The 27,142-nt window shown below is 45.8% G+C and overlaps 1 protein-coding gene across 2 annotated transcripts in view; it reads left to right on the top strand.

Annotated features, from left to right (window-relative positions):
• Nucleotides 1-1,321: 1,321 nt before the first annotated feature.
• GSK3A (glycogen synthase kinase 3 alpha) overlaps nt 1,322-27,142 on the top strand; it is a 41,442-nt gene continuing 15,621 nt past the window's right edge. For both annotated transcript variants that reach the window (XM_077456637.1, XM_077456636.1), the window contains exons 1-7: nt 1,322-1,597; nt 16,966-17,153; nt 17,276-17,359; nt 19,113-19,223; nt 19,313-19,443; nt 24,161-24,267; nt 24,377-24,474. In XM_077456637.1, the coding sequence (XP_077312763.1) occupies nt 1,462-1,597; nt 16,966-17,153; nt 17,276-17,359; nt 19,113-19,223; nt 19,313-19,443; nt 24,161-24,267; nt 24,377-24,474 (855 nt within the window). In that variant the 5' untranslated portion in view covers nt 1,322-1,461. The remainder of the gene's footprint in view (nt 1,598-16,965; nt 17,154-17,275; nt 17,360-19,112; nt 19,224-19,312; nt 19,444-24,160; nt 24,268-24,376; nt 24,475-27,142) is intronic.

Below are 27,142 nucleotides of genomic sequence, written 5' to 3' on the forward strand. Positions count from 1 at the left end.
TTGGTTGAAAAACTTGGTTGTAACCGGAAGGATAGAGGTAGGCACTCTTCTTACTGTAAAAGAATCTTTAAGCCGGTCCGGCAATACCGTAAGAAATGTGGATTCAATCAATATCCATGGCAGCTCAGCTTCCAGGCTCTTACTGAGCAGCCAGCCTTGTGCATGGCTCTTACTGAAGAGTCCTCCCCTGGTCGTGTGTAGAGTTTCTGGGCCTCTCCAAACCCGAGACAGCACCAAAACACCTTAGAATCCTCCTTCCAGTTACTGCGCCTCAAACTGGCCAGTTCCAAGGCTTGGAAACGGATGGATCCGCACCCCAGGCCATGAGGGCCTCTGGGGGCTGGTCAGGAGGACCAGGACCATGGAGTCAGCAACAACTTCTGGACCGGAACCCAGAACCACGCGACTTCAGCTCCTTTAGTACCCTCTCCCAGAATACACAGCGAGACAAACCCAATGCGTCCAACCAGACTGCATTCTAAGGCCCTCTCACAAGTGCGAACCCCACCTATGACCAGGAAGAACCTCAATAAAGCCCAGCCAAACTGATGCCAAAGCACAGTTTAGCACAATTAACCCCAAAACGTAACTATAGTTTTGGGCAAAAACTAAATTTACTAACATAGCGCGTATTAGGAGTACCGGCGCTGCATTTTATTTATTTTTTGTTTACCCATTATAAGATACCTTCATTCATTGTAGTTACTGTGTCACTCAAGGTAATTTAATAAAATAATTAAGAGACATTAAAATGTCAAAATTGACATAAGAAAATAAACCTGTACCCTAAAAAAATCATATTAATCATATTAAAATGTATGTATAATTATTCAAACCTTTAATGTAAAAATTAGCTGTTTTAAAACGGTATATACAATTTTAATAAACCTCTCGTGTGTTTATATATATATATATATATATATATATATATATATATATATATATATATATATATATATATATATATATATATATATATATATATATATATATATATATATATATATAATTTTTTATTTATATTATGTGTGTGTATATTAATTTTTTTTATTTTTATAGTTGCCATTTCTCCAGTTGTTTTTCTGATGTGCATTATTATCAGTTCTTTTTCTGTGACTTTGGATGGAGATAATAACTCGCCCTTTACATTGTGGTGGTGTTGTACTCTCCTGACAGCAGAGGGCGCACTCGGTCGACGCCCTCATGTCGCTTGGCACTCTGGGAAGTGTAGTCTCTCGGCGTCACCTCTCTGGTAGTTCGCGCACTCAGTCACCCACAATCCCCTCCGCCCTGTTCCTGTGTGGGGCAGGCTGGGAGTTGTAGTCAGGAGGGGGTCCCGCGCTGATTGGCGGAGCGGAGGAGAGGACTCGGGTTCCCAGGAAGCTGCGCGGCCCGGGAGTGTGTGTGTGTGTGTGAGTGTGTGGCGGCACCATTCAGCGTCTGCTTTCCTCGCTCCTCAGTATGAGCGGCGCCAACCGGGCCCGGCCCGAGGCCTTCGGTGACCCGGCCCAGGGTGGAGCTGCCAAGGGGCCCCCCGGAGGAGCAGCGGGAGGAGCCGCCTCTGTGCCTGCCGGCTTCAGCGCCATCAAGCTGGGCAGTGAGTACCTGAGGGAGGGAGGGGGCTGTGCCAATATGGCGGCGGGGGGGTGGAGAGGGGGGGGGGGGGGGTCGGCGACCTTATTTATATAATGTGGGCCCAGGAGAGGTCCCTGTGCTGGGACTGCTGTCCCTGGAATGGAATGTCCTTGTTAGAGAAATGTTCCAGGTTAGAGGACTTCTCCTCACTCCTCTGTGCTGGGAGGACTAGACTCGTATCTACCACCAGGGGGGGCCGCTGAGTGATCCTGGAAATGGCCCCAGAGCTGGGGGTTACCAGGAAGGTGCCCCTAGAGCTCGGGATTTGCCCCTGGGGAGGTGGTCCCCCGAAGCTGGGGGCTTCGGTGTCACCAAGTAGGGGCCTCCCAGCAGCTGGGGGGATTGGGGGTTGCAAGGAAGGTGGGGTCACCAAGGTGGTGGCCCCCCCCATAGCTGGGGGGTTATTAGGGTCACCAAGAAGGTGGGGCGCCCCCCCCGGAGCTGGTGTCACCAAGAAGGTGGGGTGCCCCCCCCGGAGCAGGTGTCACCAAGAAGGTGGGGCACTGGGCCCCAGGAAAATGTCACTATTGTTCATCTGGCCAAGAGCTGGGGGACCGGCCCCTAAGAATACGCCCGTGTCACAATGTAAAACTTGCCACAAATGTGGGTTTCGGGGACACTTTTTGGCAGCTCTAAAACTTTACTAACCTTCAATAAAAAGGCTTAAAATCAGTGGGGTGGGTGGTGAAGGTTCACACATTTTTGCTCTAACCTCATAACTGGTTATGATTCAGTGCTGAGGTTGGCATGAAAACCCAACTTTTTTTTTTTTTTATTATGTTTCATTGAAGATAAATTTGATCTCAGTTTGTCACCATCCAGACATTTCTTCTGATCTTGGCGCAGGGGGGGGGGGGGGAGGGGTTCAGTGTACCTACCTGGAGCAGTGCTGCCTCTCGCACAAGGTGCTCCAAGCCATTGTCACCTGATCAGACATCATCTCATTGTAGAATGCCTCCATTGTTCTTCTCCCTGGAGTCATCCGCTCACAAGTTCTCCTAAATCCCAACTCTAGCTTTTTCTTCCTGATTTTAGGACGGAGCCGGGAAGTGTTACATCCTCGTCCAGGTTGTAGCCATCTATGTCCCCGGTGGGGAGATTAGCCCTCTCTTCTCTTCACAGGGCAGGAAGTGATGGGAAATGTCTCCAGTGGGGATGCACGCCTCTTAAGTGTTAAAGCGGGGTTCCACCCTAAAGTGGAACTTCCGCTGATCGGAACCCTCCCCCCCCCCTCCGGTGTCACAATTGGCATCTTTTCAGGGGGGAGGGGGGTGGAGATACCTGTAAAAGACAGTTATTTACACCCACTTCCGGGCATAGCCTCCCACGGGAGTCCATGCCTCTTCCTGTCCCTGAGCGCTGTCTGCTGGGACACACACGCGTCCCAGAGACAGTGCGGACAATTCCTATTGCGCTGCGCGACTCGCGCATGCGCAGTAGGGAACCGGGAAGTGAAGCCGCTTCGCTTCACTTCCTGATTCCCTCACCTAGAATGGTGACGGCAGCAGCCGAGAGCCGATCGATCGGCCTCGGCTGCCGGCATCGCTGGACCCCGGGACAGGTGAGTGTCTATTTATTAAGTCAGCAGCTGCAGTATTTTTAGCTGCTGGCTTTTAATAATTTTTTCCACAGTGCAGTCCCGCTTTAAGTGACAATATTGCTGTTTGGTGACAGCCATATCACGTTTCGTATATATGGGCATCTCCGTGACCCGAAGTGAGATTCTCTTCTGTTGGGTGTAAACTGTGGCCACATTTCATGTTTTTTTGGGGCCGCGAGAGACTCTTCTGTCCGACCTCATTTCATGTTTGGGTGTCTTTGGGACGGGATTTTTCAGTTGCTCCCATTTTCATATGTGGTGACAGGAAGTGAGAGAAACTTTTTTACCCAATGGGGTTACAGGCCAAAATTTAACATTTCAAGAGCCTGTATGCTTGGGTGTTCTCAAATGTTGCCTCTTGCATTCCCCGTTTCATGTATGGGCACCTTGGTAAGTAGGAGAAGCTTTTCTGCCTGGTAGCAATATTTATATAACCTTTTTTCTGTATGGACATTGCCGTGACAGGAAGTGGGTTCTCCTCTGTCTGACAACCTTACTCCTATTTTATGTATGGGCGTCACAGTGACAGGAAGTGAGATACTCTTTCCAATGTGGTCAGACACAGAAATATAAACCTAAATTTTAAGGGCTTGTGTACTTGGGTGGTGCCCATCGCTGCCCTTAGAATTCATACACTGTGCCCGCAACAAGCTGCCTTTGACCTGTTCTGCCCGCAGTGCGTATTCTTATGGTTAGTAGGACTTGTCAGTCCAAAGAAATGACACAAAGCAGGTAACGCTCTACACCTGGCACCATTGCAAGAAGTTGGAAACTGCTGACCTGTATTTTGTGTGGCGATCACAGGAAAACACAGATCTGCGTTGGTTCTAACTTAAAAAAGGAATAACCAGTTGGCTGTTATTGGGTCGGTTTGTCGCGCATTCACGTCTTCCTTGGTGAATAAAACAAAGGAATAGATTAGATAAAGATTACTCCCTAATGCCATGTTCACACTAGATGTGGTGTTGCACCCTTTGCTGTATTTTTAATTGTGGGGAAAATGATGTTTTTTAGTAGGTGCAGTTCATGTCCCGGTGCCACAAAAATTTAGCATTCTTCATTTTGGGTGTATTGACCTTCATGGTGCCTTTTTAAGTCCATTGAATGAAATATGTGGTGGACCTTCACCCTGGGAAGGGGACTTTAGTTCTGTTTTGGCCACCCGCAGTCATCAACCCAACAACTCGCCAATCCCCATGTAGGGGGACAATGCACGTAACGTCGGTTGTGTCCTACCACCAACTTCAGGTTGACATTGCGCTTCCTTTGAACATCCTGGTATTAAAGCGCACGCTCTGAGTGCTGAGAGAGCGAATGTCCGGCAACCACAGGCTGAAAATGAAAACCACACTGCACACGCAGCAAGTTCTGGAGTCTGCAGCATTATAATCATTGAAAATGTAATGGCACTTTAAGCCAGATGTACATTTGCACGTTCTGCTAATGTGCAGTAGTGCTCAAAGCTGACTTTTTTATTTTTTATAATTTTTTTTTTTATTTTTATTTTTTTTAGGTCGCACCCAGACCAACGAAGCAGCACAATGAAATGCACAGTTGGGCACCATTTGTGTTGTGTGCTGCATTGATGAAAAATGCTGCAAGTCTGTTGATGCTTCTGTTGATGCATCTGGTGGCTTTGCGCCCAGGAGACGCGTACAGCATCCAGCCCTGCAGCCTGTCAAAGTCTTGCAGGCTGGAGCGCTAAGTGGTGTGCTGAGTGGTTCCTTGTTTAGGGCCCTTTGGGGTCAATTCACTATAAAGGATTAACTCGTGCAATATGAAGGGTTGTGTGGCCCAAACTAAATTTACAGGTGCTGCTTGGCGTGTAGACAAGGACAGCGCTAGTGCCAGTTCATGGGATCCCTGTGACTAAGCTCTGTGGGCAGTGATACACGGAGGCGTGCCCTGGTTGGAGCCCAGGCCGAGGCTGGCAAACACCACCTTATAGGGTTTTGCATGATGTTGGACTTTTCCATTCGAGGAATGTCATGTGATGAGAGTTAATTTATCCAAGTAAAATATTGAATGTGAGGTAAATAGTGCACATTTTTAAAAAGAGGTAAATACTGCAAAAAAGATGAACTTTTTACTAATCCCACAACAGTAAAATCGTTCTGTATAGGCAGTAAAGCATGCACACTGTGGCTGCATTGTGTAAAAAGGCTGTTTGATCCTGTATTCTCAGATCCTCCCCTTCCACTGACTCCAGAACATGTCTGAAGAACAAGCCTTTGGAGACCGGCTGCACCTGCTCAGTTTGGTGTGTCCTACTAGGTTTTTTTTTTTTTCCTAAGGAGTGTATGTGATCAGCACTGTCCAGACAGAGGGTCAGGGGTCCTGCGTCCTGATAGGACAGCTCGGTGCAGTATGAAAACTCCTGCTACAAGCTTAATCAGGGACTGATAGAAGTCACAAGACTGCTATATACTGCTGATGAGAGGGTATTTAGCAGTTTATTTAATAAAATAATTGTATTTCCATGTTGTGTGTACAGTGGGAGACCAGATACAGTGAATGCAGGCTCCTGGGTTTAGTAACACTTTAAAGTCTATTTACTAAACGCACATTTTATTTAACTGGTTAGGCAGCCAGTGTTGTGACAAAAGGCCCAACCTGGCAGAATGTGCAACTTGCATCACTTCCTGTGACGTGTAATCAGATGGCGCGCCAAACCGCGTGCATGCAGTGCACCGAGAAATTTGACAAAATGCTTGAAGCAGAAATCAGCTAACACTGACATAATTGATGTTCTTAAGGCCATCTTGCTACACTTTACACGCAATGTCAACTCGCCTACTGTAGGCAGGTGGGGCAGCGGACATGTTGCTACACCAAATGCAGTTTTGCTAATTAAAAACAGTGTTTGGTGTAGCAACATGTCTGCTTTACTGTAGGTGTGATGTGGTGGTGCAAGATTGGCAAGCGCAGTAGTCGATCATTTTGTCAGGGAAATTCCTCCGTCCACTGACGTCAGCCACTAAAGGGATGTATGAAGCATCGCGCCTACGCAGCGCACGCAGTTTTGAGCTCCAGCTGATTCCACGGGATGTGATGCGGGTTGTACTGTCTGCCAGGTTGGCCCTTTTGTCAGAACACTGGTATTTTAGTAATGCACAAAATAACAATGAGGGAAACACTGTACTGAACAGAGTTAAAAGTATACAATGTATCCATGTGGAAATGTTCTACCCTGAGCTCTGGAATAAAAATACATTGTAACATTTTACTAGAGGGAGATCATTTTGAATGAAAACGCACAATGTTTTTGCTTTCCCAGTGTTTATGTGCCTACATTTAAGTGGTTGTAAACCCTTACCAAACCACTTTTACCTACAGGTAAGCCTAGATAAAGGCTTACCTGTAGGTCCAAGAAATATCTCCTAAACCTATATGGTTTAGGAGATATTTGCCCGGAAACAGGCACCGCTTTCTGCGGCGCGCAGGCGCATTGAGCGCAGCATTCTCAACGACGGAGCTGCCGCGCGCGTCGGCTCCCGTGCGCATGCGCTGGAGTGGCGTCATCGTGGCTTCGCCGAATGACAGCGGCGGAGCTGCGATACCCCACCAAGAAGATGGATGCGGCGGACTACAGGGGACAGCGGCGACCTCGCTGGCTCCTGTCAGGTAAGTGACACATAATGGATTTCTATGCGATGCATAGTAGTCCATTATGCTTTGCCTTTGCAGGGAATGAAAGAGGAAGTAACACCCATCAGGGTTTACTTCCTCTTTAGACCTCTTTCACACTGGAGGTGTTTTTCAGGTGCTTTAGCGCTAAAATAGTGCCTGTAAAGAGCTTGAAAAAAGCCTCATCTGCAAATCCCAGTGTGAAAGTCCAAGTGCTTTCACACTGGGGCGCTGTGCTGGCAGGATGTCAAAAGTCCTGCAAGCAGTTTCTTTGAGGTGCTTTAGGCTACTTTCACACTGGGGCATCAGCAGTCAATTTTTGGCGGCACTTAATCATCATTTTTGTGGTGGCTTTCAGCCGATAGCGAGGCGCTTTTAAACCCCGCTAGTGGCCGAAAAAAGGGTTAAAATCGGCGCATTGTTGGTGGTTCAGTGGTGCTGCCCATTGATATCAATGGGCAGGGGTGCTTTAGGAGCACTCCTACAGCACTGCAAAGATGCGGCTTGCAGGACTTTTTTTTTTTTTTTTTTTTTTTTTTTTTAACCATCCTGCCAGCGCACTGGCAGAAAGCCTGAGTGCTTTCACACTGGAATGAGAGGAGAGGCTCTTTACAGGCACGCTATGTAGGCGTATTTTTAGCGCTAAAGCGCCTGTGTGAAAGCAGCCTAAATCTAAAGTGTCCTGCCCATTGAAATCAATGGAAAGCACCTAAGCAACGGTGCTTTGCAGATGCTTTTTAACCCTTTACTCAGTCGCTAGCGGAGGTAAAAAGTGCCGCAAAAAACGACGTAAGGGCTTTTAGCCTGGGTTCACACTAATGCAATGCCAGACATTGTATGTGATTTGCACCGCATTGCTGTGCACATCACATGCAAAATCTATGGTGAAAATTCAGCCTTACAGTTTGTACTCTTTTGGTGTGCAGTGGAATCGGATCGCATTTAGTGTTCGGACCCATGTGATCAGATTCCAGAGTTCACACTGCATTCCGCTAACCGATTTGGGGTTGTCATTAACTTTATATTGACACCTGCAGCGCTTTTCAGAGAGCAGTGTGAACTGCCTGCGAGTCAGATACGATGTGGGAACCCACACAGGAATCGGTGGTGAAAGTGCAAAACAAATTATACAGCTAACGCTACTGCCATTTTGTTATAACCTCAGTGTGCATGAGGCCTAACAGAACGATCTTCCTCTAAAGAAGAAAAATTGCAAAAAAACATAAATGAGTGCTAAATATAGCAAATCATAAGCATTGAGGCTCCTTTCGCACAGACTTTTCAATCGGGTCTGTCTAAGTTTTTTTAGGTGGAACCTGATCGGAAGTTCCGTGCACCTCCTATGGAGCGACCGGATGTCTGTGACGTGCCTGCTGACATCCGCCGATATCCAGTCCTGTCCCCAAAAGCCAGACGGATGTAGACCCGATCGATGGGTGAAGATGGTAAGGCTGTCCATTTTCATCTGATCTCCCTATCGAGAACACGACTGACAGGTTTGTCTTTGCACAGTGAGCAGAGACAGATCTTCAATCTGCCTTCTCAGTGGACATCAACGAATCGATCCGCCGCTGAGCAAAGTGGAGTCCCCTGAATGCAAATCCCTCACGAAAAGACCCTTAAAGGATAAGTAAACGTTTAGGGTGTGTTTTTTTTTTTTTTTAATATACCATGTCATACTTGCCTTTTTGCAGTTTGTTTTGCACAGTTGCCCTGATCCTCCTTTTCTGGGGTCCCTCAGCAGCTCTCCTGGCTGCTCCTCTTATTGAGTGCCCGGTCAGAAGTGCTCTCCTTCAGGACAGTCGTTCGGATGCGTCCATTGATGGACAGCAGGAGTCGGCCCTGCCCTCCATGTCATTGGATTTGATTGACAGCAGTGAAAGCCAATGGCTGTGCTGCTATCTATCTAATCAGGACCCGAGACACCGGCTGGAGCTAGTTTGCTCTTACCTGGCGCAGGAGCAATGGGGTTCAGGTAAGTAAATGGGGGGGGGGGGGGGGGGCTCTGGTGCACTACAAGGGGTTCTTCACCTCAATGCATTCTATGCATAGTATGCATTAAGGTGAAAAACGCAAGGGTTTACAACCCCTTTAACAAACTCCTTTAAAGATTTATTGGTGTCTGTTATCTGCAATTCCTGCAGTGCAGATCTGCCGCACTGGTCATGAGACAGGTAAGTCATCGTTGGCCCAGTCATTACCCCTTTGATGTGGTGAAGTTGTCCTGTCCCCTTGGCAGAAAAACACCCCCAAATCATAATGTTTCCACCTCCATGTTTGACGATGGGGATGGTGTTCTTAGGTTCATAAGCAGCGTTCCTCCTCCAAACACAAGTAGTTGCGTTGATGCCAAAGAGCTCGATTTTGGTCTCATCTGATGTTCATTAGCAGGCTTCAGATGGGAGCTGTACATGTGCTTTCTTGAGCAGAGGGACCTTGCGGGCGCTGTAGCATTTCAGTCCTTCATGGTGTAGTGTTTTTGTTCCTATGGTCCCAACTGCCTTGAGATCATTGATAAGATTCTCCCGTGTAGTTCTGGGCTGATTCCTCACTGTTATTGAAACGCCACGAGGTGAGATCTTGCATGGAGCCCCAGACTGAGGGAGATGGACAGTTATTTTGTTTCTTCCATTTGTGAATAATCGCACAGACTGTTGTCAACATCGCTCCAAGCTGCTTGCTGATGGTCTTGTAGCCCATTCCAGCCTTGTGTGGGTCTACAATCTTGTCCCTGACATCCTTGGACAGCTCTTTGGTCTTGGCATTTGTCGTCTAACAAGCCTTTAACTAGTATACTTTTTAGGCAGCCCCCTAATGTAATGTTAGTTTCATGGAGGTAGTAAAAGTTATAAAGGATCACCACAGCTCCTATAAAATTTAGTGTTGCCTGCCTGGTCACTTAACCACTACCTTGGATTTGGTTGTGGGGCCTCTACCAATGCAAAGGACTAGTGTTGGACTGTTGCAACTAGTGAGCTTTACCTGAAGTTCAGACCTCTTGGCCATTATGCAACTGGGTGGTGAGCTTTCCACTGTAATCTCCTTTCTTTAGTTGCCATTCTACACTTATATAATAGAAACATGTGCATTCTATTTAAAGTGGAGCTCCACCCTAAAGTGGAACTTCCGCTCATTGAAATCCCCCTCCCCCCCCGGTGCCACAATTGGCACCTTTCGGGGGGAGGGGGGGATGCAGATACCTGTATAGTACAGGTATTTGCACCCACTTCCGGCATAGATAGCTGCAGATTCTGCGGGTATTTACGCCACTTCCTGCGGGTCCCACGCTGTCTCCTGGGAAACACACGGATCCCGGAGACAGCGGGGACCATCCTTATTGCGCAGCACGACCTGCGCATGCGCAGTAGGGAACCGGCAAGTGAAGCCGCAAGGCTCCACTTCCTGATTCCCATACCGAAGATGGCGGCGGCAGCACCCGAGAGCCGATCAAGAGATCGGCTTTGGGTGCCGACATCGCGGGCGCGCTGGGCGGGTAAGTGTCCTTATTTTAAAAGTCAGCAGCTGCAGTATTTGTAGCTGCTGACTTTTTTAAAAACAAAACGGCGGAACTCCCGCTTTAAATGTTGGTACGGTTTGATGATGGTTTGGAGGAGGTTGGCCTCGCTCTGGATTGAGTTAATGTGGTGTTATGCTGGGCATCTTCTATGGTGGGCAATAACCCTAAAATGTCTCTTGCTGGGAAAGGAGTTGTATTCTCTAGGCGTGTATTAGGGATCACTGCTGTCTAATTTTAGGCTTTAGTAATCTCCTGTGAGCTAGTTTGTTGTGTAACTCTGTAATTATCTTGCCTATTCACTGGCAGGTATACCTCATAGTGGTGTGGTGCTGGAGGCTAAACATGAACAGCAGTGAAGTTTTTGCTTGAAGTTGCCATGACACAAGTGGGGGTAAGGCCGTAGTTCAGCAATATTCTGCTCATATCCTCCCCAAAAACGTGGCACCAGTGCCTGGGGTTCCTTTATTCTTGGATTTTGAACAGCCAGGATCTAGTCTTCATGTAAGGCTTGACTGCAGGGCAAAATGAATCTATTTTTTGAATGAATATATATATATTTTTTATTGTGGAACTACAGGCAAAAATGTTTTGCGTGCAAGAGAACTACAATTTGTCAGGTTTGTCTGCAAGCCTGTTTGGAAATCGGTCTTCCAAATTTGTCAAAATTGGTTGTCACCAGCACACTGTACATTTCCCATCATGACATATTTCACTGTAGGGACACAATGAGCAATAAAAATCAGACGGAGGGTATTTATTTTACACCTGGTTCTATCAAAAACGAAACCTTTTGTAGCTGAAGTTTAAAGTAGTACAAAAAAAACTAGTTGGAACTACTGGGACAGTTGTGAGGATATTGCCTGTGCTGACATGCACAGGCAGCTTTCGGAAGACACCACAAAGACATGCCTCTGCTCCTCTTCTAAGGGAAATGATTGACAGAAGAATTTCCTTACCAAAGGAGCGGGGGGGGGGGGGGGGGGGCTGGTGTGCTCTTCTTGTTACTTCCTTTGGTGGAGGAGCAGAGGTAGGTCTTCTATGTGGGGTTCTCTCAATACTCAGTTGGAGCAGAGGTGGGTCTTCTGTGAGGTGACTTCCTTTTTAAGAGTGAAAGATGTGCCTCCTATGTGCTTTCCTCTCAGACCTTCCTTTGGAGGAGGAGCCAAAGGCATGTGGTTTTTGTGCTGTGCTCTTGGGACTTCGCTTGGGGGAGCGGAGGTGGGGGTCTTGTGTGAGGGGGCTCCCTTGGGGGAGCAGAGGTGGGGGTCTTGTGTGAGGGGGCTCCCTTGGGGGAGCAGAGGTGGGGGTCTTGTGTGAGGGGGCTCCCTTGGGGGGGATTAGAGGTGGGGGTCTTGTGTGAGGGGGCTCCCTTGGGGGGGGGGGGGGGAGCAGAGGTGGGGTGTTCTGTGAGGGGGAGGGGTCTTTTGTGTTCTGTTCTCTCAAGGCTCCATTGGAGGAAAAGCAGAGGCATGTCTTTGTGCTGTCCTCTATACTTCCCCCATGCCTGCATATCCTCATAGGCAGTGTCTTCATGTCAGCTTCTGGTGAGGCTGGGAGTGCAAAACTGTGGCTCCTGCTAGCCTAGAAGCCCATACCGTTTTAGCATAGAATGCATTAAAGTGGTTGAAAACCCTTACAAACCACTTTTCCCTACAGGTAAGCTTTATAATTAGGCTTACCTGTAGGTACTGGAAATATCTCTTAACCACTTTAAAGAGGAAGTAAACCCTGATGAGTTTACTTACTCTTTCATTCCCTGCAAAGGTAAAGCATAATGGACTACTATGCATCGCTTAGTAGCCCATTATGTGTCACTTACCTGACACAGGAGCCAGCGAAGTCGCCGCTGTCCCCTGTAGTCCGCCGCATCCATCTTGCTGGTGGCGTCTCGCAGCTCCGCCGCTGTCATTCGGCTGAGTCGCCATGACGTCACTCCCGCGCATGCGCACAGGAGCCGACACGCGTGGCAGATCCATTGTTGGAAATGCCGCGTTCAGTGCGCCTGCGCGTCGCTGTCTACAGCGCATGCGCCGTAGACAGCGGTGCCTGTCTTCAGGCAAATATCTCCTAAACCGTGTAGGTTTAGGAGATATTTCTTGGACCTACAGGTAAGCCTTAATCTAGGCTTACCTGTAGGTCAAAGTGGTTTGTAAGGGTTTACAACCACTTTAATACTGGCCACGTTTGTCCAATCACATCACCCATATCCCAAACTCTGTTCAGCTAGATTCTGTGATCATGATGAGCAAACGTTCTGAGGTACATTCCTGAACGTTCACTCAGAACGAGGAAAGGACCGCCCTGCCGTTTATGTGCAGTGGGAAGTGGTTAAACCTGCGCGGTTTAGGATATTTTTCCCATATATGCTTGCGTGTATACTGGCCTATTATACCGTTACTTTTATCTCATAGTTACTGTGAAATTGTGTGAATGCATCAATGCAGTGCATGTTATCTCAGCTTGGATTCATTGAATGACTTTACCAAAAATGTAAATATTGCAGAATATACAGCCTCATTCTACATAACTAAGCTCCATTTCATGTTGAATAAACTCGAAAATTTATCTTAAAGCGGAGGTCCACACAAAAATGAAACTTCCACTTTTCGGAACCCTCCCTCACCAAGGAAACTTTATCTTTTTAGATGTGTTTTTTTTTTTTTTTTTTTTCTACAAAAGCATTTTATTAAAATAAACTTGAAAAAAATAATTTCATATTTGGCAGGTGTACATACGGTCAACAATTTAATGGCGGCTTCTTTTGGCTCCTGGGTTTTCATCAGAATGATTTCAGCATTTGTGCAATGCAAGCAAAACTCTGAGCGTTTCTGTAGCGCACAAAAATGTACATTCCTTTAATCAGGTGCACTGTGGTGTTGTACCTTCAGCACATGTTGCTAACATGCATGAGAGAGCATGTGCTAAAATGGCAAGTAAGACAACTTCTCCTGCGCTCTGCTGTCTCGCTCTTCAAAGTGTGATACCGACAGTTTAAGATGGTAGTGTCAAAAAAAGGTCTTGCAGCCCTCCTTAGAATATTGGGTATTCAAATACTGGAGAAAAACAAAATAACCTCAGTAAGCCAAATCTAAAATAAAAAATAAAAATCATAGAAGTGCAAAATACAAACCACACAAAAATGCATGGTGCCCTTTTGGAGAAAAGCAAAATAAAAAAGGAAGGCGCACTGACCTAGTGCATTACCATAAATCGAGCTTTATTGAAAACGGAACAAATGGCAAAATGGCTACTCACAAACTAGTATTGATAAGTGCGTCTTCCTTCTTTTTTTTCTCCAAAAGGGCAAGTACCATGCATTTTTGTGTGGTTTGTATTTTGCACTTCTATGATTTATTTTTTATTTAATTTTTTTTCTCCCATGTGTAGACAACCCAGGAATGGGCTGCACCAAAATGCATGTGCGCATCACATCTGCAGAAGTGTGTACTAGGATTGCATGATATATCAGCGGAAGAAAATGGGGTTATCAGCATTTTGTCGACAGGGAAAAATAAACGTGCTGATAATGAGCAACAAAAAGCCACTTGTCGACTACACAATACGCTGCAGTTTACATTTGGCTTACTGAGGTTATGGCTCAAGCTGTCAGCCATAACACCCCCCCCCCCTTTTTTTTTTTTTTTTTCTTTTACTTCCAGCCAGCTACTGGCTTTCTCGTGAAAGCGGCTTTTGGATCGCTTTCCGAAGCAGTGGGAGGGGTCGCCCACCCCCTTCCTGCCAATGGCCGGTATTTCTTCTGTGATGAACGTTAATTGGTTCACTCAAAGATCTATTATTTATTATTATTATGATAATACTGTGATTCAAAGAAATTGTCACTGCCACTTCTGAGTGCAATGCCTGCTCACCTCACCCTCATGGGTCAAATCGCACTTTATCGATGCTGATAAGGGATTAACCACATTGGAATGGAACATCAGTTGTACGTAATGTATCCTGCGTATTCTCTTTTTTTTTTTTTTTTTTTTTTTTTTTGTTTCAAAAAGTTACATTCCCGGCATGCCAGAAATGCTAACTGTCACATTGGTTGTGCTCTCAACCAAACTGTCACACCATCCAATGGCTGGTGTCATAATTGATCACGTGCAGGATCATGGCCGTTAAAGATTAAACGGAGGCGATGGCAGCTTCCTTAGCTGACAAATGATAGGAGGGTTTACTTCCACTTTAATAAACTTGAATTAATCCATTCACATTTTACACCCCTTGGCTGTTAATGTCACTCATAGACGGCTCTACTCCTCACCATGCTTACGAGGATACGAGCCACCGGAAGTGGCGTAACTGTCGCCTCCCGACGTGGCTTTCTCAAGGGAATTATTCATGTGACCAGTGACTCAATGATTAAGCGGTCAACTCAATTTATCAGGGGCAGAGGGGAGATGGTAGTGGAGGGATCGGATCAGTGACACTGGCACTCACCTGCTGTCAGTCGAGTCCCCCTCCCCCATGCTGCTCAGTGTTGTCCCTTTCCCCCCCTACGGTGCCTCCAGTGAAGCCTCTCCTGATGTCGGGTCTCCTCGAGGGCCCCCCCCCCCCGCACTGGCTGTGGGCTCGTTGGCTTACTTTTTTTTCAGTGGAGGGAAGGGGGCTTTATCCACCATGCAGGCTCTGCCTGTGTTTCTCCCGGAGAGACAGAGCATCGCATGGAGCGACTGATGACATCAGCAGAGATTGTTTTGGCCGACTCGCAGCATCGTGAACATCTTAATCGTGATGCATTGATGCAGCGATTTATTTTCAACACCCCTACTAATGTGTCAGATGATCACTGATGGTAACTGGACCACAATGAGCAGAGCGGGCGGATGATACATCCATGTCCATTCTGCATATACGGACATAGCCTGATCTACTCTATGTGCCCGCTGATCCGATTGCCTAGACAGAAGGGGACAGATCCACCCCTTCTGTAATATAATTTCTTTTTTAAGTGGTTCGGATTGGAGCTAGGTGGGGGTAAATGGGCAGAAGTTCATTTACATCTGCTGCTCTATATGAATGGAGGGTCCGATTGGGTGGACCTGATGGCGTGAAAGGGGCCTAAGGCTGCTTTCGCGCTGATGTACTGCAGTTTACCTGCACCTCAACTGACCTCTATCCTCACTCTTTCCTCAGGATTCCTGCAGATATCGCTGGCTGCTGCCCCCCCAGGCGGGTATTGCTGGCTGCTTCCTGACCCACCATCCTCGAGCATCAGTGTGACAGGAGCCGGTGCTAGAGGAAGCATGCGGTTGCAGTAGAGCAAAGCCAATGCTTCCTGTATCACTCCTGTCATAGGCGGAGTAGATTTGGTTTCACTTCATTTGTGACAGCAGCCGGCACTATACAGGAAGCTTTGGCTCTGCTCCTAGTGCTGACGCTGTTCCTCACACTGATGCTTGGGGATGGTGGGTCCTGGGCGATCTGGGCTTTCCCACCCACCATCCCAGAGCAGGAGGTGGCGGGCCACATCGGAGGCCTCTGCGGGTCACATGTGGCCCTTGGTGCCCAGCGGTTGAGCCCCACTGTCCTAGAGTATTCTGTAATATTGTGTATTAAGTATACTTGTCAACTAGAAATGTGTTGTGTTCTTTTATCATAAAGGACACAGGAATCAGTTCATAGACCAGGGTCCAACAAATCCCAGGTTGTCATGGTGACTAGAAATTGCTTCCTGGCGCCTGGGCTTTTTTCAGCTATCCACATCCACCTCCCACTTGTCGACCGCAGTATAGCTGAAAGACTGCTACAGTGCAGTCCTCTAGTTCTGGGAGCGAGTCTATGGATGTCCCCGCAGAACCCAACCCAGGGCGTGCATCGGGCATGCTCTGTGATCGCTGTGTCTATCAGATATCCTGTGCAACATTTTATTTTCTTTTTTGCAAAATGTTGTAACTGAAATGAAGGTGTAGGCATGTCTGCGTGTCCGCCCCCCCCCCCCCCCCCCCCCATTTTATTGTTAAGCAAAAAAATAAACTCATTGGAGATTAAATGGCACCAAAATAAATTTGTATTGAAAAAAGATCTAAAATTTATTTTGGGTACAGTGTTGCATGACTGTGCAACTGTCATTCAAAGTGACAGGGCTTAAAGCTCAAAACGGCTGGGTAGGAAGGGGGTAAAAGTGCCCTGTAGACAAGTGGTTATTAAAAAAAAAAAAAAAAATCCTGGCTCCTAACTTTTTTTTTTTTTTTTTTTTTTTTTTTTTTTAATCCTTTTTTTTTTTTTTGTTTATTTTTTCCCGACTCCTAGTTATAAATGTGTCAAGCATGGTCAGACTATGGGTTGTGTAGCTACCTTCAGGTGATTGGACACTGGCAAGATGCCATGCTGGGTCTACCAACTAATATCCTATCTCCACCCACTTTGAGGCCACAACACTTTTTTTTTTTTTTTTTTTTTTTTTTTGGCATGACTCCATTAGGGGTGTTGCAGCAGGAGGGAAATGCTTTGCAATGTGCACTTCTAGTCAGGTGTATATTTATTTTTATTTTTTGCTTATTTCAGTGATGTGTCCTGGACACTGAACAGTGAATATCTTGAATTTTGCATCCTGCTGAGATGTAACTTTCTCTCTTCACAGGAGACAATGGAAAAGTAACCACAGTAGTGGCCACGCCAGGTCAGGGACCAGAACGTCCGCAGGAGGTGTCCTATACGGATATCAAAGTAATCGGCAATGGTTCGTTTGGCGTGGTTTATCAAGCAAGACTTGTGGATTGTGGCGAGATGGTGGCGATTAAGAAAGTTCTGCAAGACAAGAGGTTTAAGGTAGGTATCCAATTGGTAAAATTAAAAATGGTTAATGTGTATTGAGACGGGTTTTTTTTTTTTTTTTTTTCTGTGGATGCTTGGGTTTTTATGACGTGCATTCAATTTTTATTTTTGTACAGAATCGTGAACTGCAGATCATGCGTCGATTGGATCACTGTAACATTGTGCGTCTGAGATATTTCTTCTACTCCAGCGGAGAGAAGGTCAGCCTGTCTTCCACCCACCTTAATTCCTCTCCATATTTGCACTTTACCGGATTTACTCAAATGCTTTCTGTTGTACCAAAATGATCTTACTTTTTTCTTCTTTTTTTTTTTTTTTTTTTTAATTTTTTTTTTTTTTTTTCTTAAGTGTTCAAATTCTTTTTCTTTTTTGTCATGCTCTGTCAAGTCTTTCAAGCTTCTGAACCATTGTAAAAAGACAATGTTCAGATTACAGTAACCCTCAGAAGCGGCTCTGATCATGATTTACCAAACGCTGATGGTTGCTTTGGGTTACCGATCCTTACTTTATCTTCAATAAATGGATTTGTTTTTTAAAGTGGTTCTAAAAGGCAGAAGGTGTTTTTAACCCAATCGCTTCAGTCCCGGAAGGCTTTACCCCCTTATGACCCTTTTTATTTTATTTTTTTATTTTTTTTGATGCGGCGCTGCGTTGTTTTTAACTGACTATTGTGCAGTCGTGTGACGCTGTATCCAAACTTATGTAAATCCCCCCCCCCCCCCCTACAAATGTTTTTCTTTTGGTGCCATTTGATCACCTCTGCAGTTCTCTATAAAAAGACCAATTCCCAAAAACTTTTACTTTGTGCTATAAAACATGGCCAAATAAAAAATCTATTATTTTTGGTAAAATCCCAATACGTGTATATTGGTTTGTGCAACAGTTATAGCGTCTACAGCCTAAGGCATGGGTGCTCAACGTGGCCCTCCAGCTGTCACTGAACTAAGTCCCGTCATGCTTGTAACTGTCAACCGTACAAGTCATGGGACTTGTAGTTCAGCAACAGCTGGAAGGCCACAGGTTGAGCACCCATGGACTAAAGGATATTTTTATGGATTATTTTTTTTTTTTTTTTACTAGTAATGGTGGCGATCAGCGACTTACGATTACAGCATACAAATCGGACACTGACAAGAAGTGACACTTTTTTTTTTTTGGGGACCAGCGATACTAATACAGTGTTCAAAAATATGCACGGTCATTATATTAATGATACTGGTAGGCAAGGGGTTAACGGGCAATCAAAAGGTTAAATGTGTCCCTGGGGAGGTGCTTGTAATGTAAAACACAAGATCTGTCTTCTGTCGCAGGACGGTGGTCTGCCTATGTAATGGATTGGCAGGTCCGCCAGACCCACTGATGTGTCCAATCACAGCGGGAGCGTGTTGCTGGTGGCGCATGTTCGTGCCCCAGACCGTGAATAATTGATTTCGCGCTAAAGGGCTGCCCTGCTGCAGTACATTTGGGATGGCCCTTATGCGGTTTATGCATTAAGATAAAAAGTGTGCAGCAGCCCTCCTCAGACCCTGTAATGTTTACCTGAGCCCCATCTCGATCCAGCAATGTGTACCTGTGTCTCGGCTGCCCGGGACTCTCCCTCCTGATTGTCTGAGACACAGTGGCACCATTGGCTCCTGCTGCTGTCAATTAGTCAGGTAATGAGGGGGCGGCGCCAAACCACTGCTCCTTGTTTGAATGGAATGGAGCTCAGCTCGATGTCAAGCTGCTTGCTTTGGGGGCACCTGACGGGAGGGAGGGGCCAGAAGCATTGGCGAAGGACCTGAGAGGAGGGTCTGGGATGCCCTGTACAAATCCACTTCACAGAGCAGGTAAGTATAACATGTTAGTCCTTTCTTTATTTTTAAAGGAGAAAAACAATCACTTTAATGAAATAGCCTGTAGTATTACTGAATGTATGAGATTTCATGTGGGTATTTTTTATTTTTATTATAGAAGGATGAAGTTTATCTGAACTTGGTCCTGGACTTTGTCCCAGAAACAGTCTATCGCGTCGCTCGGCACTTTGCGAAAGCCAAATCCACACTGCCGTCCCTATATGTGAAGGTGAGCTAGGACAGGAACATGTTTGTGATGGGAGGAAGTTTGGTGGTGATTGTGGTCCTTCAGAAAGTGATTGTCTTGTCACCTCCCAGGTCTATATGTACCAGCTATTCCGTAGTCTGGCCTATATCCATTCTCAAGGTGTCTGCCATAGAGATATCAAACCACAGAACTTACTGGTTGATCCGGATACAGCAGTGCTGAAACTCTGTGACTTTGGCAGGTAAGCCTAAAATATGCCTTCTGTATGCAAGCCACCTACAGTAAGGGTTGGCTTTGTGTTTTCAAGTACCATTGTGCTTGTGGAGGAACTGTAAAATGCCATTTGAACGCTGCCATGGCAAACAAGTTCACAAATGAAACATGGCACAGCTGACCTTTTATTTCCTGTCTGTCAAACCCTTGGAAATATCTGGCTGTTTGACGCTGCTGCCTGACAGCTGGGATGCCCTATCATATTGATGGTACTGCAAGCCACATATTTGTTTGTATCTGCATGGCAGTCCTGTTGGCAATATTTCTGCTCTTACCATTTGGTGCTGAAAGCATAGAGCATGCTGCAGGTATTCAGTGAGGGGGGGAAAAGTATTTGATCCCCTGCTGACTTTGTACATTTGCCCACTGACAAAGAAATGATCAGTCTATCTTTTTAATGGTGGGTTTATTTTAACAGTGAGACAGAATAACAATGTCCAGAAAAACTCATTTCAAAAAAGTTTATAAATTGATTTGCCTTTTAATGAGTAAGATTTCTGGCTCCCAGGTGTCTAAACGGGTAACAAGCTGAGATTAGGAGCACTCTTAAAGGAAGTGCTCCTAATCTCAGCTTGTTACCTGTATAGATGACACATGTCCACAGAAGCAATCAGTCTGATTTTCAATCTCTCCACCATGGACCAAAGAGCTGTCCAAGAATGTCAGGGACAAGATTGTAGATCTTCACAAGGCTGAAATGGGCTACAAGACCATTGCCAAGCAGCTTGGTGAGAGGGTGACAACAGTTGGTGTGATTATTCGCAAATGGCAGAAACAAAATAACTGTCAATCTCCCTTGGTCTGGGGCTCCATGCAACATCTCATCTTGTGGAGTTTCAATGATCATGAGAACAGAGAGTAATCGGCTAAGTACTACACGAGAGACGCTTGTCAATGATCTCAAGGCAGCTGGGACCATAGTCGCCAAGAAAACAATTACTGACCATTCGGGCACTGCCTGGGGCCACTATGGGGCCCCATCGGTGGCCAGCCTCAGTAAAACCAGGGACAGTGTGTAAAAAGCCCTTTACACCTGTCCCTGAAATGTCTGATCCTGACATGCTTTTGATGTTAAAATCCCGTGGTTATAGCTGCTCCGCCGCTGCACTGCCTCCTCAGCCAATGAGAACAGTGTAACCACCACCCCTTCCCCAGCGCTGCTTATTTGACATTGGCGCAGGTGATGCCGACAGCTGGAGGACAGGGGGAGGAGTGGTGTACACAGCCTGCAGTGTGGCACCGCTGCAGTCTGCTGGAAGGTAAGCTGGCTGAACTGAAGAATGTATTTCAGTGCTTACCCTGGGGGGGGGGGGGGGGGCTGTGTTGCCTCTAGCAGGGCTCCTTCTCTCTGAAGCAGTTAGATCTATTTTCTGTATGCACTTCTCCTGGAGGAAGGATGTTCTGAGCTTCTTTCCCAATCTCTGATGCACCTCCCTACTGATTACCAGCCCACCACTACCCAGGCAGAGTCCTCACCTCTCTCCTGTATAACCGCTGCCTGTGTCTGTGAGCTGTTGAGGCACTACAAGTCACAGCATGCCAGGAGATGGAGGAAGCAGCAGTGTGTTCCATCAGGCTGATTTATGGGTGAAAAGTGCTGGTGTGTGTGTATATACTATGTGCCTACTTCCACTCAACAGAAGTTGATCTAACAATCCCATTACTGTGAAGAATCCACTTGTTGCCATTTGGAGGCAGCTGAATAGTGTACTGCTGTGCTCTGCCTCGGATCAGGCAGCAGGGCAGGTCTGGGTGCACACCTGATATCATGGCTTTTTTTCACATGCCCCACTGCTCAATCTGAGGCCAACCAACAGCAGTTCACTCTTCCGCTGGCTCTACGACTCACTTGTGCAGTTCAGAGCCTGCAACAAGTGGATTTTCTTTCCAATTAAAAGCTTTTTTCTGTCAGCTGCCTGCCACACCAAGCACTAAGGTGCAAAGTATGTGTGAGGAGATGCACGGCGGGGGGGGGGGGGGGGGGGCTTGATTTATAAGGAGAATGTTGGGACTTTGGTGTAAAGGTGGACAATGATGTGAGCGTAGCGCTTATCCTGACTGCTGTACTGTTTTGTTGCTTACTCCTGGCGTGGCGGCCATCTGTAAGCCTGGGGACTCCATAATCTTCTATTGCCCGGGGGCCCCCATGAGTTGTCAGCCTGCTCTTGTTGGTAACCCACAGCGATGGACTGAAATCCTGCAGTGCCTGCAAGGTCCCCCTGCTCAAGAAAGCACATGTACAGGCCCGTCTGAAGTTTGATAATGAACATCTGAATGATTGAGGAGAACTGGGTGAAAGTGTTGTGGTCAGATGAGACCAAAATCAAGCTCTTTGGCTTCAACTCCACTTTCTGTGTTTGCAGGGGAGGAAAGCTTCCTTTGACCCCCAAGAACACCATCCCCCACCGTCCTACATGGAGGTGGAAACATTTTGCTTTGGGGTTATTTTTCTGCTAAGGACGGGGCAACTTCACCGCATCAAAGGGACAATGGATGGGCCCATGTACCATCAAATCTTGGATGAGAGGACCTCCTTCCCTCAGCCAGGGCATTGAAAATGGGTTGTGGATGGGTATTCCAGCATGACCATAACCCAAAACACATGGCCAAGGCAATAAAGGAGTGGCTCAAAAAGCAGCACATTAAGGTCCTGCAGTGGTCTAGCCAGTCTCAAGACCTTAATCCCCATAGAAAATATGTGGAGGGAGCTGAATGCCAAACGTGAGCCTCAAAACTTGAATGACTTTGATAGGATCTGCTAAGAGGAATGGGGCAAAATCCTTTCTGAGATGTGTGCAAACCTGGTGGCCAACTACAAGAAACATCTGACCACTGATTGCCACCAAGAGTTTTTCCACAAAATACTAAATCCTGTTTTGTGAAGGGGTCATTAAAATCCAAATTTATAACTTTTCTTTAAAATGCGTTTTTCTGGGTAATTTTGTTCTCACTGTTAAAATAAACATACCATTGAAATTAGACTGATCATTTTTTGTCAGTGGGCAAATGTACAAAATCATCAGGGGATCAAATATATTTTTCCCTCGCTGTACCATTAGAACGACAATGGCAGCCTCCACATTGCTGTTTGAGTTTTTTTTCTTTAATATTTTTTAATTTATAAAGAAATGTATTTCTTGTTCTTTGAGGGACACAAGAAATCTTAAACCTTCTGGATAATCTTCAGGTTTTCTATAGCACCTTATTGTTAGTGTTGACACTCGAATAAGGGAAGGTCCAGAGATTCTAAAGGTGGTTACCTGGGGGATGGGATGATGGATAAAATGTGTAATTGTTAGGTGGGGGCAAGATGGGCTTCTCAAGAGGAGTTTTCAAGGATTGTGTTGAAGGTGGGCAGAATAAGATTGTCGGACAGATTGGGGTAGGGAGTTCCATAGCGTGGGAGAGGCTCTGGACAAGTCCTGGAGACAGGCATAGGAGGTGGTGACAGAGCCAGCGAGCAGGAGGTCTTGGGAGAAACTAAGAACAATTTGGCTGTTATTGAGACTAGGTTAGCGAGGTAGCTGGGGGGCAGAGTTTATGGGTGGCTTTGTAAGTTGTTAGTATCTGGCGGCATCATTTGTGACACTGAAGAGGGTGATGGCCTACATAATGGTATGCCAATGAGGATAGAGTTGCAGTAGCTGAGGTGAGGGATGACCAGGGAGTGAAATTGCCTGCGGGGATCTCCAGGACTGATGGTAGGTATAGTTCTGCTTTAAGCAGCATTACTGATTTGTACTGAGATATAATTATGAAACAATTTAAAGTGATTGTAAAGTCAAAGGGGGTGTGTTTAAAAAAAGTACCTGCTCTACATTGGTATGGCACAGAGGCCGCCTGTCCTCTTATCAAATCCCTGGTTCTCCCGCCCCCATCTCAGGATTTGACTTGCAGCAGCAGATTTATTGGCTCCTGCTGCCTTGCAAAGCCTTTGAGAGTGGGGAGAGCTGCTACAAACGAGCAGTCCTGGATCGAGTGAGGACTCGGGTAAGTATAAGGGAGGTGGAGTGGGCAATACCATTGCCTAAACTTTTATTTTATTTTTTTTCTTAATGCGGGGAATGAATTGAGGTATAAAATGTTAGGAATCTTCTCTTGTGATCAGTCAAAACTCCAGATGTATTGAGAAGCAGACAATTTATTTCTGATGTGGTCCACAAAAGGGAGACATCCTTACAGGACAAGCTGCAGAAAACAGACTCACAAAAAGAATGTGTCTTCCCCTCCTTTCTACAAGAATACCACCTCTATGCTTCTATTGGCTGAGGAAACGTAAATAACGTTGTCGTGGTACGCGATGGTACTTTATTTTGATATTCATGTTTCCCGTACATTCTTAGGCTATCATAGTTAAACCTAATCATTCTACAACTTACTATGGAGTTAAGACAAAACAATACAAGTTAATACAATAATGTGCTCAGAAGTAACTCTTAAAAATCAGTCTCAGAAATATTGTTTTTCTAATCACACAATAAACATTTAAAACTTTTCTAACAAACGTTTAGGCTTGAGAACCCCTTTCTTAATCTTCCTAGCTATATACAAAAATTACTGAATACAAAATGGATTTTATTTTTTTTATGCAGTTGAGATTTCCTTTGTAATTAGGAATACATTTCTTTCTGTCTTTTTTTTTTTTTTTTTTTTTAATTTTTTTTTTTCTCTCTCCAATTTCTCAGTGCAAAACAGTTGGTGAGGGGGGAGCCGAATGTGTCGTATATCTGCTCCCGCTATTATAGAGCGCCGGAACTTATATTCGGAGCCACAGACTACACTGCTAACATTGGTAAGTTGATGCAGCGTGAAGCCCAATCTAGGTGTTTAGCAGTAATGCCTGCCTGAGCTTTGAAATAACCGTGACTGTTTATAGTGACGCTATATTTTTTCCCTTGCAGACATATGGTCCGCGGGTTGTGTTCTGGCAGAGCTACTCTTGGGTCAGCCCATTTTCCCTGGGGACAGCGGTGTGGACCAGTTGGTAGAGATCATAAAGGTTGGTTACCAGAAAGTAGCTGTGGTGTTTTGATGAAGTATATTAGCTCAGGTTATTAGTCCCCCCCCCCCCCCCCCCAGGCTCACAGGAAGTGGGTTGAATGACACTGGGCATCATTCAGCCAGCAGGACTATTTTAATTTGATACAAGACACCCTGGTCATCTGTTGGAGGGGCCATAGGGAATGGTTTGGTTGGGTTAGCTTGATCCTAAAGGTGGTAAACATTCCTGTGCTTCCTGTGCTGGGCATATAACATGGATGAAAGGGTTGTGTATATTTGTTATGGTTTTGCTATAATATGCCAGTGGTCAGATATTTGTAATAATGCCTCCTCTGTTCTTTAGGACATGATTTGAACCCATTTGTGTTTGTCTAAGAATGTCTCGCCTAAACCAGGAACATGGCTTTTTAGAAAGTTTCTGGTTCACACTCAAATAAGACCTGCTAAAGGTGCTTTATGTAGTGGAGCTGCTGATTTTCTTTTATTTATTGATGCAGTTGAGATCAAGCTGTCCTTGGTGCGCTGCAGATATTTTCACGCTGTACTGTGGAGCTAGGTGGCAACTAGAAAGTTGGCCTTGTTATTTAAAGATGCTTGTATAGTGCAATAGATTATATTCAGTGCTTTACATCTATTGTACATTCACATCAGTCCCTGCCCTCAAGGAGCTTAGAATCAAAACTTCTGAATTTATTCCTATACATACAGTGGGTAAAAAAAAAAATACCCCACCTTTAAATCATTTTGCTGCTTTGCAGCCTGAAATTTTTTTTTTTTTTTGTCCAAATGTCTTTACTCAGTGCAACTTATAACATTCAAGTGAAAGGTAACGCCAACATGTCAGGGGGAAAAAAAAAGTAAAAACGTATTCAGTTGGAAAAGGATCACCTTCTCAATGGGGCAGCCAGCCATTTGACATTCAACTGGGGTCAGCCGTAGTCGTTTTAATTATCTATTATATTTATTTCTGGAGCATTTCATTCCCTGGTAGTGCAACTGAAGCAACAATCCACTATGGGTGGCAAGGCACTGTCAAAAGAGCGCCAGGATAAAGTTGTGGACAGGCACAAGTCAGGAGATTGATACAAAAAAAATCAAAGGCTTTATCAGTGCCTAGAGGCACAGTGAAGTCTCTCTCTCTCTCTCTCTCTCTCTCTCTCTCTCTCTCTCTCTCCCTCTCTCCCTCTCTCCCTCTCTCCCTCTCTCCCTCTCTCCCTCTCTCCCTCTCTCCCTCTCTCCCTCTCTCCCTCTCTCCCTCTCTCCCTCTCTCCCTCTCTCCCTCTCTCCCTCTCTCCCTCTCTCCCTCTCTCCCTCTCTCCCCTCTCCCCCTCTCCCTCTCTCCCTCTCTCCCTCTCTCCCTCTCTCCCTCCCTCCCCCCCATCCCCTCTGCTGCTGGGCCAATTAAAAAAACGCACGGGAACTCTGGGACAGGTAGGTGTATTGATAAGTAAGCAGCTACAGTAGTTGTAGCTGCTGACCATCATTTTTTTTTATGGAGGGGACGACTCACCACTAAGGTGGAAGGTATTTGGCATAATTCTCCGTGGATCAGGATGTTGCCCCAGACTGGATGAGAGAGCCAGGAGGAAACTGGCCAGAGGCCTACAGTGTCAAGTCCTGCAACTGCTTCAGAGTCAGGGTGGTCATTGTGTGCATGTGACAATAATATCACAAATTCTCCACAAATGAGGCTTGTATGGCAGGGTTGCAAGAAAAAAAGCCACATGCAGTCACGACTGAGCTTTGCCAAAATGTACCTTGAAGATTGAGGCCATATGGATTGATTTATTATGGTCAGATGAGACTAAAATTTTATTATTTGGTCTCAACCCTAAACTGTGTCTGGCAGAACTCCAATACAGCTTGCCATCCAAATAATACCATTCCTACAGTAAAGCATGGGGGTGTTTCTCTGTAGCGGGGTTGGAGCACTTGTCAGGATAGAAGGGACAATGGGTGGGGCAAAATACTGTGAAATTCTTGAGAAAAAAATCTGCTGCCTCTGCCAGAGAGTTGTCAATAAGAAAGTTTACCTTCCAACCTGACAATGACCCAAAGCACACAACAAAAATGGCCACGCAGTGGTTGAAGAAAAAGGTTAATGTCCTTGCATGGCCCCATTGAAAATCTGTGGAATGACTTGAAGGCTGCAGACCACAGTCACCATCAAATTTGCGAAGAGTGGGCAAATATTGCAACGTTAAGAGACTTATCCCAACAGACTAAAGGCTAGAATCAAAGCAAAAGGTTCACCAAATTACTGGCACAAGGGGGTGATCCTTTTTCCAACTCAGCAATTCTGTTTTTTTTTTTTTTCCTTTATCGCTTTTAATTTGGATGTTATAAGTTGCACTAGTTAATGCAGCTGGATAAAACAAAAACTGTTTGTCTTCCCTTCAGGCTGCGGAACAGCAAAATGTTTAAGGGTGGGGGGTGTTATTTTCTATACCCACTGCACTAGGGCCGATTTAATACGGTTGGCTAATTAACCTACAAAGCATGTCTTTTGAGTATTGGAGGAACTCTCAGTACCTGGCAGAAACCCCCACATTTAAAACATGTAAAATCTGGGCATGTATTCTGGTGGTTGGGATTCCAACCAGCGACCCCCCCAGTGCTGTCTTTAAAAGGAGCACTGTCAAGGCAGACAAAGTGTGGATCAGTGT

Source organism: Lithobates pipiens, unplaced genomic scaffold, assembly GCF_037356315.1.
Source record: "Lithobates pipiens isolate NorthernLeopardFrog02 unplaced genomic scaffold, aLitPip1_a1.2 Scaffold_27, whole genome shotgun sequence".
NCBI classification, from domain to species: Eukaryota; Metazoa; Chordata; class Amphibia; order Anura; family Ranidae; genus Lithobates; species Lithobates pipiens.